The 12,308-nt window shown below is 38.3% G+C and overlaps 1 protein-coding gene across 2 annotated transcripts in view; it reads right to left on the bottom strand.

Moving 5' to 3' along the window:
• Positions 1-8,591: 8,591 nt before the first annotated feature.
• Positions 8,592-12,308, bottom strand: part of LOC129565442 (protein Wnt-1-like) — an 11,105-nt gene continuing 7,388 nt past the window's right edge. For both annotated transcript variants that reach the window (XM_055440383.1, XM_055440382.1), the window contains 2 exons: positions 9,534-9,961; positions 8,592-9,151 (listed from right to left, as the gene is read on the bottom strand). In XM_055440383.1, coding sequence (XP_055296358.1) covers positions 8,690-9,151; positions 9,534-9,961 — 890 coding nt within the window. In that variant the 3' untranslated portion in view covers positions 8,592-8,689. The remainder of the gene's footprint in view (positions 9,152-9,533; positions 9,962-12,308) is intronic.

Raw genomic sequence — 12,308 nt, 5'->3', positions numbered from 1 at the left:
ATACGAAAGTATTTCACCGTCTCTTCAAATCCGTGCATAGCTTCTGCTGTGCCATCGCTGATGGCCATCCTGAGCTAGTTTGTGTTGAAACATAAACCGGCTACCTGCTACACACATCTCCCAATGTGTGATTCCATGTAACTGTGCTGGTTCGCTTATCAGCGTTGGCATTTTGTGTTGCTGTTTCCTCTTTTCACATCAAATGATAATGCAGTCAGTGATAAAGCATTTTGATTTCCAACAATGTATTGCAGAAATATATCGAAAATTCCTATTGAAAGCAACGCAAAATTTGCGGCATAAATTATTATCCGCTCTAAATGGCGATAACATTTTGCAAATTGTGAAACGCATACATCGGCCACGAAATATATCTTTAGAGTGTTTTTATCTGTCCGTTTCACTTCCTCGAACGGCAAACTCACAGCCACCGAAACGATGAAGAACGATTGGAATTATTGATAAATCGAAATTATTCGAGAAAATGCTTTGCTAATTAAGGAAAAATTGTGATCCAATGGGAGAAAAGTGTTTTTTTTTTCGCGGCGTGGGATTTGTGAGAGTCATGCAATCGTAATGAAATGTTTCGATGGGTCCATCCTTAGTGAGAGAGCAGTTTTATGGGTTGTACAGGAAAATTGATTGAACTTTTGTCAAAAAAGTAGCGAAAAAAAATCATTGAAAAATCAAAATTTATGTCCAAGCTGAAAAAAAGTGAAGAAACTTAACAGCTGAAATCTTGAGCTTGGTTGTGATTCGGTGCCAATAGTTGCACTTGTTTGGTCTGAGAATAACAAATGGCATGATCATTGACCGCATTAGAATTTCGTATGAATCAACATTTTATCCAAATGAATCACAATATTCATTTGAAGCGAATTCAATGGGTAAAATGATCGAAACCGAGCCGATTCTATTCAACAATTGCATTTATCATGGCAGAAAAAAAGAATATTTTGAATAGGAGCATCAAGCAACAAGCTGAGTCTGTTACATACGCAAGCAAACGCAATAACATCGACTAAAGGCAAAGCGAAACAGAAACATGTTGTTGTTGTTGTCGTTTTATTCCGTATTCAAAAGGTATTCACATTGTGTGAGGCTTTTTTGCATTGGTCATATATTCGCGTCTTTTTTCTCTTTGCGCAATCTCACTATAGGCGCAGAAAAACCAAGAGACCCAAACTGAAAGGAAAAAAAAAACCGACGTAACTCTCTCAATACAACGATATAACATTGTGACCGTGAGAAACATTTTCGAAATTGCAATTTAAAGAATTTCGGCTTTTGTGTGTGTGAGTGGATTGCGATTTGCGCAAATCGCATCTACTCTTGAACTGTTGTCAGAAGCGACAGATGGAATTTGATACGCGCTGATCAATTGAAGAGAGACAAAGACGCACGAAAAACCAATACAATCATTTTGGAGCAACGGGCAGAGCGCGAGAGACAGTGAAAAACCGTATTGATGATAGGGAAAATATGTGTGTATACAGCAAAAGAAGGACGGCATTCAATTCGGCAAAAAGTGTTTTTGTGTGTTGTTGAGACAAGACACTCATATCTAACAGATTTGCCCAAACGAACTGCTTCTCTCATTTGTTTTTTGTTCGTCATTTTTGTTGTGGCTTTTGACATAATATTATGACGGAATGTACGTATAACTGATAACTGTACGTCATTTAGCTTTGGTTTTGTCGTCTCTGCTCGACATTTTTTTCACCAGATCCAAAACGAAAAAAAAACGACTCGATTTCTCAGTCAAAATCTTATTTGCGATTACAGAATAATTGCACCAACGAAAATATCATGTTGCTCAGAATGAGCAAAAAGAGCGAATCGGACAAAAACACACTTCGAAGTAGCAACAACAACAAGAAAATAATTGCTTTTAATACGATTTTATGTTACAATTTTTGTTGTGGCTGCTCTGTTGTCGTGTTTCTGTTTACAAAACTTACTGCACGCTTTTTACGGTTTGATTCCATTAAATAAATTCACTTCAGTGGAATTATGAGCTTTTATCTGTTGTTGGTTTTTTTTCTCATTTAGGCTTGTCATGTTTATTGATTTGTTAAAAAAAAAGACTGCGTTTTTTTACGACTGGCCACTAAATAGAGTGATAAAATGCAGCGTGCATTTCATGGGAAAGTCCATTAATTTTGGGTAACGAAATAATTGATCCACTCAATTAATCGATTAGCAATTAGCTATTGGAAAACAAAGCACAAAAATGGAATACAACTTTGGTTTATTGTCTTTAATTAATGACTCACATCGTGCGGTCAATCGTCTCAAAAAGTGATTCATGATAGCAAACACATAATCATCGAGCTTTTCAACGAAATAAGGTGTTCCATTATCGCGCTACCAAAGTCGAAGTGCATCAAACTGAATGTCATCGTTTAACACGATGATGAAACCAACAAAAAATACGTCAAAGGAATTTTTATTATTAAATTTCATATATTTATTCGAATTTATGGCAAATCATTCGATGCATTTAACCGAAAATGTGTTATATAGTGATACTAATGCCTTTATTGAATCCAAGGTAAAAATTTATGGCTTTATTCATCTCCTTTTCACTTTCTCGAAATGATGGAATTTCGTGTCGGGCAAAAATCTTTGGCCTCCCGAACAAAATGTGACGAAGAACAAAAGACATGGAAAAACACAACAATCGAAGCAAGAGAAAGCGCTTTTTGATAAAAATGGCGTTGAACAAAAGAAAATTATTATATGAAGCCGTCATGGTGCATTAACATTCTATCGACAGGATTGATTTTTACGGTCAATCACAGCCCTGAGATTTGTTTCAGCAGCAGCAGCAATCTCTCTCTCTCTCTCCCTCTCTCTCTCTCTCACTCTCTCATTGAATGCTGCTGTCAATGGTTAAGTCATTTTTAATGCAGAATTCATTCATCGTTTCATCAGATTTTCATCTCTCTTGCTCTTTAAGTCTACCTCTCTCTTTTTTGCCTCTTTCATATTGGCTTTTTTTCTCTGTTGCACTTCCAATGATGGTGTTTTCAAAATGCACGCTTCAACAATTGAGCGCTTGACGAAAGTGTGATGCAATTTCGATATATTGCAAAGATATGCACACGACTGCACGTACACATCGAAGAAGTATATGGAAAAAAAGTGTTTGTATGAAATATGCAACCGATCGTTTGGATGCAATGTGGTTGCTACACGAAAAGCCATTTATTTGGTGGAGAGGAAAATTACCAGCATATCTAATAACATAGCGACTGAAGAAGCATCAAGAGCGAGAGCGAGTGTGTGTGAGAGTGAGCGAGAGACAGAAAAAACCACCTAGAACGCAATGCAAACGGGGAAAACGCACAAAATTAATAATTTTCAGAGAAAATTGAATTCGAGGCGTGAAGAACACCAACGTTGCCCGCCGATCGTTTGCTGTTGCTTTTCACACAAAAGAGGCGTTACTTCTCTCTCTCCTGGTTCTTCTTCTTTGTTTTCGGGGAAAATAGAAAATACAAGAATGAAATAGCGGTTTAATTGGATTAATCGATGAATTATGTTCTAAACAAAGGTATTTTCGATCACACATTTTGTAGATTTTTAATAAATAAAGGAAGAAAAAAACGATGAAAAGGAATTGAGATAAGATACTGAGCATCATTCTGCACACGGTAAAGAGTCATAAAAACCATGCTGGAAAACTCCTTCCGCAGCAATTAATCCGTTGGCTGCTGTGCATCGCCATAGAAAAAGAGAAGCAATTAATTTAAGGATACTTCCTCCGTCAGGTCGGGGTGTATGTGTAAATAGCAGAGTCATGACATCATAATGTATGAGTAACCGTGCATCAGATGACGCTGAACCGGCCTAATTGATGCCGTGCATGTGTGCATAGCATCAAAGAAGCGGCAATCCGAAAATGAAATTGAACTGCGTTTAAAAATTATTTTGTGATATTAAAAATCGTTCTTCGATCGATTTATAGACGGGCCAATGCCTGCCAACACCATCGACGACGACGACGATATCGAGGCGAAAATGAAATTGGCCAAACGAACGAAATGGTAGAAAAAGAGCAAAAAAGAGAGAGAGAAACGAAATGAAGCGATCTACCAAAAATGTGTGTCCCCTTTCTCCTGTACCAAGACCGCACACAGTTTTATCGATTTGCTGCACATGCCACAAAACGAAAACCGTATCAATACGTGCGCATAGTCAGTTTCGTTCTACCTGTTGCTGCCACTTCTGCTCTGCACCGTTCGGCCCGGTCCGGTCCAGTTCGTTCATAAGAAAGACATAAATACCTATTTTTGGCTCGCGCATCTTTCACGAAATATAATAATAATATAATGGCAGAAGAAAGAGAATAAAACACCATACCGGCAACAGCAGCAGCAGCAACAACAACAATGGGGAAAAAGTCGAAAGTGGAGAGAGAGATAGAGAGAGCAGAGAGAAAAAAACGTCGAAAAGTTTCAAGCACACCCAGGCAAGCACCGGTATAGAAAGGAAAAGATCAAAAGAAAACTTGCACTAATGGATACGGCTAATATTAATTATTGTAATATGTATAAATTACCTCTCGCCTGAATCACATCAAAGCCAAAACGCCATAAGCCAGAGAGTGCTGAGCAAGCAAAGAGAGACACACACGAGAAAGAAAAAAAAACCAGCGAAACAAACCTTCACATACTTGTTCTTTCTTCTCGTCGGTCGGTATCCGTGTGAGATGAGTAACAGAAAGAAGAGCACCGAACTGGATGCAGAGAGCGAGTGGATATGATGAGAGGAGAGAAATAAAGGAGGTATTTTAATTTTCTTATTTCGTACCCAACACATTGTCCTTGCTGCGATATTTTGTTGCATGATTTCAAATGTATGAGAACAAAATGATTGGAAGAGAGAGAATTTTCGGTCCTTTTTTTCAGTTTCTGTTTAACACCGAATCAACACACCAAACATATTTTTCGAAACCAAATCAAGATTCCTTTTGCTTGATTTTATTTCGGAATTTCGCTTCTCGTTTTCTTTTCTCTCTTTCTTCTTCAAAACAGAACGAACTTGATGATAATGACACCATTTGAAAATAATGATGCTAATGATGATGATGAATATTGAATGGCATATTACACAATGTTGCACTCAAAATGACTTCATTCAATTTTTCATAATAATCGACGAGAATGAAACAAACCTCCTCTTATTCCACAGATCCTGTTCACGGCTGTGATTGAATCGTACAAGTGAAATTCATGCGTCATTGAACCGCAACGATATCGCATTGCATCCAGCTAAATCGACTAATCACATCGTATTAACGACAGCAAAATGCCGATTAAATGAGGGAATGATTTTTGCTACAGAAATCTTTTCCGGTTTGGCTTTATTATTCATCAGGTGCATTTCATATGGTTGCAACAATCGCTTGATTGAAGTTGTCTTCGATGCATCTGATAGCCCTGAATCAGAACCCAGTTACAACAGAAAGCTATCAATCCATTCAAAAACCGTAATGAAGAGTGTTCGAAACAGAAATGGAATTTGGTCCAAAATCTACTGTCTATCTTTGCTGATTACCGTCCGATAATTCACTGTCAATCGTTTGTTAACATCATTCTTGAATCGAGACCAACCTGATCGCACGTTGATCGCTTGATTTAAATGTGGGTCCCCGTTAGACTGGAAATATGCAAATATGTTAGCGCTTTGAAATAAATTAGTCGCCAAAATTGGATTGTGCATAATATTTATAGTGACGGTAATTTTTGCGGATCGTTCGTTTATCTGTTTGGGCATATCTTTGCTGTGTATGTTGTTGTTTAGTTGTTGTTGTTTAGTTTTGGTGCTGATACAAACGAAAAATTCAATCCAAATTGCCGTTTCGTTTCCCAGCAATAAATGTTTTAACCTTTTCTCTGTTGCATTTTATTAGATGTTCCTTTTTTTATCTTGATTTGGGCTTCATGTGTGTGTATATGTTTTTGTTTAAGTGCATGGAAACGTTGAGATGATCTCAGCTACTATAGCGTTCGATGTTGTCGTTGTCGACAGTAGTGCATTTTGTTCGTTGCGTATACAAAAAGTGCCGAAACTTCGAAAAGCCCAAATTACGGTCGATGAAGGAATATCGCTTTTGCCATCTGTGTACAGGAACGCGTTCCCTTTTGCGTTCTCTCTCTCTCTCTCTGTATGTCTCTGTTGCTCATCGCTTACTGGCAATTTAGAAAAACGTGTAAAAACATGCTGCGCTAACTCTAAACGAAAGAGCTACACTTGATATATATACATAAAACGGTCCCGACACTAAAGCCAACAACTAAGGTCCACGAAATAGCGCACACCACCGAACCGACTCATCGAAGACTAAATGAAAATTAAGGAGCGGTCATTGTTATGGTATTATTATTAGGTGTTTTCTCTTCTTCTGTGTTTATTTGGTCGTTTCCTTTGCGCCGTCGTCGTCGTTGTGTCGTTTCTCTCTCTGTCTCTTTCTTCGGCTGTCCAGCAGCACACACCACCAACATCGTCGTTGTTGTGTGTAGTGTCGACGAACGATGTGATATGCCTATAGCCGAAAATTTGTTCCCGAGCTAATTGAGATGTATTAGTTGAGAGCTGTAAAAATAAGGCGCTCCCCATCGCACTATTTGGTGTTATTTAATTGTTACATATTAATTTCGAATATAAATAAAACGAAAAAAAGGGCAAGGAAGAGCACATGGATGGAGCGCAGGAGACAAAGAGGCAGAGGCAGAGAATAAAGAAGACAGAGGCAGATATAGAGATTTGCCTTATGTCATTGATTTATTTTGAGCTACAAATTGATAGGTTAAATTTCGATGCCACACAAATTCATAGGAGATGCGAAGAGACAGGAAGACAATGAGACATCGAAAATGGTGTGTGTTTTTCCCTATTAAATCGGACAAATTTCCGCGATCGTAACCAAAACTCAATTAAAAAAAAGTATCACTCGATCTGATCATCGCGCGGGTCGATCATAAATCAAAGCGCACCGATGGACAAAAATCAAATTGAATTTGCATATTTCAAAAAGTCGTCGGCTCATTTTTCTCCTCCATCCAGCCATTTCTCTCAGCATAATGAAACAAATTCATTCGATTTTATGCGGTCGCTGTGATTTTTTCCTCCTCTTCTTCTCCTCCGAATGCAATGCGCATGCAAACGATACTTGCTGTTGCGAGTAATTGCTTTGGCACGATTGCATGCAATGCAAAATGTCTTTATTATAAAGAAAATTAATAACTGAAGCAAAATTTATTTGCGATATCTGTTTGCTGATCGAACACTGTTGATAATATGTGTGGTGGTGGTGGTGGTGGCTGGTTGCGTCGTGTGCTGCAAAAATCCGAAAAAAGAGAGAAATATTACGACACTTATTGCACGCGCGCAACCAGGAGTGAGAGAGAGAGAAAGAGAGAAAAAAAAGCATTTAGCCATCGATTTCGAGGCCATATGATTGGCGAAAAACAAAAGCAAAGAGAGAGAGAGAAAAAAAGCGCAGGCAATGCAAAGCAAAAAGAAAGCCAATATGCGAACTAAATGGCGAGATGAGGCTTCACATTCTTGGTGGTAATGAATTATGTGCGGCATATTAATAGTGTATTATAACGTACGCAACGCATACACATCGATTAAATATGTTAAAGCGTTTGTGTTTTGCCGGAGGTCCCCATCGAATTTGATGATAATCGTGTTCGTTGTGCACTGTTCTCTTCTGTCCATTCTTATCCCGAGAACGGCTAGCTATTCCTGTATGTGTGTTAGTGCGTTTTTTTCTGCGCATCGTTCGTTTTTAATTTTGTTCGTTTTAACAGTTCTGTTATTTTTCGATGGTTTTGATTTTTTTGCATTTTGTTTCTCTCTCTCTCTCGCTTTGATTCTTTTCTCCCTCTGTCTCTCTTTCACTCGCTCTCACACTCTGTCTCTCCATCTCTTTGGAATTTTCGTGTGATGCTGCGGTGTGCACACTGTGTGTGTGCGCGCACGTTGAAAATAAAGATGTTTCGTGACTATTAAACAGTTCTTTAAGTAATGATCATTAAATCGGGCTGTTGGATGCTCTCGGTGCGCTTTATGCACAACATTTTTATAGCTCGTTGCAGTTGAGTGTGTGTTTGTTTGTATCGGGGTTTTTCGAAAAGAAGGTTCGGGTGGCTTTATTAATTTCACGTTGGGAGATGTATTGCATTTCTTCGTGTGTTGTAACAACACACGAGATGGATTCATGCGCCGGGTTTTGTTCTTCTTCTTTCGTGTGATAAAGTGTGGTCTTTTGCCTTGCAGCCGTGATAAATAAATGCATTTCCCTTTACTCTCTGCACACATTGCAACGCCGCTTCGTTCACATTCAACCATCTAGCACTCGTCTCTTTTCTTTCAGCGCGCTGTAAACACATTTCATTTTCGAGATCAATTCGTTTTTATTCCACTTTTTGTTTATCAAGTAAGTACAATGTTTTTTTTGTTTTTGTTTTCGTTGGGAAAACAAACAGATAAAACAGCTGAGCGATACATTAAAGGAAAATAAAACTGAGAAAGAAAAGTGCAAACTAATGAAATTATACGCTATGGGAAACTGATTTTCCAATGTTTTATGTGTTATCGATCTATTTACATACAAAATCCAAAATGAAATGCTTAACTCGTCTAATGATAAAATGCGCAAAAAATCGTATTGTTATTTGCATGTATTGACTTCGCGCCGTTCGATGCATGTGCTGCATGTTACCTCACAACACCATTTGAACATACAGCGGCAATTGACTTTTTCGCGTATGATTTTATGATCGTAACCACGATTGCAACAAAGCAAATCACAACCATCAATTGCAGCTGATGTTGAGTTACACTCACGGCCAATCGTTCCGAGCGAACCAGTTTTTGCATTGAATCGACAGAAATCACTTGAATCTTCGGTGTAAACGAGATCATGGCGTGTCGGTTGCTTAATCGATGGAATTTCCGGCATAAAACTATGACCATCATTTCGTGCTATCACCTTGGCCGCACCATCAAAACGCTCCTTTAGCCGACTACCAATATCACGGAACGGTGCCATTTTCATCCAACACGTTTTTATCGTACACGAACCGGACAGCCCGTGACATTTGCACTCGACGCGCATCAAATTTTTTACGGCCTTGATGATGAGAAGAAAAAAATAAATGGTAACAAAAATTATGGAGAATAGAAAATAGAAAAAAATGAATGGAAAATTGAAAGAATTGTATGTAAGATTAGAAAAACATCGACAGAAAAAGTGAAATACGTATCAAAGCACTAGGAATAGAAAAAAAGGAACAACAAATTGAAAAAAGAGAGAGAAAAATAAGTGCAATATTGAAAATTGAACTCTAAGCTAGCTACAGAGCTCTGATCATTTGTATGAATTGTTTTGAATGGCAATTGTTTGCTTTCACTGCAAACATACAGTAAACACAGCAATTGCATCCACTCTCATTTTCTCTCTCTCTCTCTCTCTCTCTCACCATCCATTTCCATTGTGTCGATTTATCGCTTACCAATCGGCCGGCATTGTTATTATGTAATTTGACTAATGTTCGTATATCGCTGAGTCGTTGGTATCTGGAATCGAGAAAGTCCTTTGATTTGCGAAATCCAAACATGACATTGTCACCGCAGCCACCCCATTGCCAGTCATTGCCTTCCGGTAATATTACGTTACGGTAAATATTGCGATTGCGTAGATATGAGTTGTGTGTATTGTGGCGACGCCGTTTGTGCTTGGCATTGGCAGCAAATCTGGTTGAACGAGTGGTGTCCATCACATCGTATCCGTTGCCGTTGTCACTGCTTTGTGTATTGTATTGAAGAATGTGATTTTTATCGCATGAACATTCGACTAAATCTCCCATTGTACAGGCTCGGGTGATGGCATATGTAATGCCAGCTGCTGTGATGGCACTAACAAAGCTCGTTTCCCTTGTATCTGCTTGGCGAATCGATCCAATCCCGAGCAAAGCATCGAAGGCAGATTCATGTAATGAAACAAGAACATCAAATATATGAAACGACAACAAAAACGAAGAAAAAACAACAACAACAGAAAACGCGTATAAAATTAGGCAAATAAATAAGTAATTTACGAAATGGGTCTATTATTAAAAACGATTTGCACTGCAAACATTACGCCGCTTATCGTTGAAATCTTTTGTTTGCGTTAAGCGCAACAGACCACTGCAAACACTGTGTGGTGGCTCTCAAATCGATGCGATTCTACTTTTGTTGGTAGTGTTGAGTGCATCTGACAACTTATTTACAACAGTTTTACAAATGGATAAACAAATCGTTGGCACAAATTATGCTAATTTAAATGGCAAACGGGGCAAGGATAGACGGGTAGAAAGCGATACACAGAGCTAGATAAGATAGTTATTATCTCTTTCATTCCACTCTCTGCCACCTTTTTTTTACAATTTCCGATAGCAATATACTCAATCGCTGACGCGCTTCTTTCCTTTTTTTACACGCTCGTTTCCATAATTATTCTAATTAAATTTATTAAAACGATGATGGCACGTTTTATTCAAACGGTTTTTACGCTAACCGATCAATCATATTCACACAAATGTATCTTAAATATACAGTATTTGCATCCTTTAACAGGTTATTATTTCTGCATAAGAGAGTGAAAGAACGAAGAGAGGAAAAAGCAACAACAACAGCGCAGCACAACAGCAACGACAGAGAAACCGATTAAACAAGACGACGACGACGACGACGACGACGACGATGCGTAGAATTGTTTTTCATAGAGAAGAACATGATCATGTTTTTATTTTGCCTACGTACGACCGTACACCGTTTGCATATATGAATTCCCATTTTAAAATTTGCATAATAATGAGAACAGTGTGTTTATTTATACAGCTATTAATGTCATTATTTCACAACCATTTATGATGATATACGTACGTTGAGTGGCGGAAATTTGCATAGATCATAGTATATTGTATATCGTTTACTCGGTCTCCCTCTCTTTGTGTCTGTGTATTAAGACATCTAGTCTTTCTCTTCATTTTCATTCAAAAAAAACACATCAATTGAAGACAATGTGCCTTCGAGTAATACAATAAGTTACCAAAATCACCATTTCAGCGCCATCGCCGCCATGCACACATGCCACATATGAACGGTGACACAAAATATTGTTGGCATGTCGGTTGGCTGCTGCTGCTGTGACGAGTGAACAACTTATTTTTCATGTCATCAATCTCCGGTTAATCCGTCGTTCGTATTGGCTACTCGTCAGGTGAACAGGCAAATGAATTGCAAGTCAATTTGTCAATGAATTTGTGCACTCGCCCGTAATTGGCATATACGAAAATTGATTCGTCGTCTCAATGCTCATGCCAATTTTTTTTCCTCTCTTTCGTTGAATGGACAGCATACGTCGTGTTTTCACATTGATTTAAACACACACGACGACGACGACGATCAAAAGCCTCGGAGGCAAGCAAATAGCATATATTCAAACTGAATCGATTGGTTTGGTTGGCATCCAAATGATCGATTCTATTGCCGGCTCAATGTGACAGCCACAAGACAGCCAAACATCAACTTCACCCCGTTCGGTGTGTGTAAACATTGATTGGCAGCAGTCTTGTCATCAATTCAATTGTACGGCTGTGGTGCAGAAAAACGCGTGTTGTTTATGTGGCAAACTTCCTGTACGAGAAGCGGATTTCGGATTGAATTGTGAGTGGCAAGTGCATTTGTGATGATGCATCAAATAAATCTGAATATGAATACAAATCAACCGCACTTGTCTCGGCTCATGCCAAAAATGGAAAAAACAGCACCATTTAACCAAAACTCACGAAGAATCAACCGAAAAACGAACCATCCAAGTACTAAAGTTCTAGCTAATGCACATCGCATTTACATTCAAGTATTTCATTTACGTTTGCATTCAATTCAGATTGTTCAGGATTTTCTTTTTCTCGTATTTTTTTCGCCACCGATATATATATATATATATATAATTCAATGTCGTCGACTGTTGTTATTTGTTGTCTCGCCGTCGCTCTTTGTACAGAAAATATTCAATACAAAAAACAAAAGCCATTCCGCAAACGAATTTAAATTGATGATTGTTTCGCATCAGATTTTAATCCATTTTAATGTACAGTTTATTTAGTTTGAAAGATTTTGTATGTGTGTGACTGTGGAGCCACCGTTAAATTGGGTTTTGTATGCAAAAATGCAAGTAAAGCATCAGTTTGTAATCACACACACACACACACACACACACACACACACACACACACACACAC

The sequence above is a fragment of the Sitodiplosis mosellana genome, unplaced genomic scaffold (assembly GCF_009176505.1).
Source record: "Sitodiplosis mosellana isolate CC-2019 unplaced genomic scaffold, AAFC_SMos_1.0 Smas_scaffold_2, whole genome shotgun sequence".
NCBI lineage: Eukaryota > Metazoa > Arthropoda > Insecta > Diptera > Cecidomyiidae > Sitodiplosis > Sitodiplosis mosellana.
Note: the sequence above shows the minus strand (reverse complement) of the source record. Positions and strands in the feature narration are given on the sequence as shown.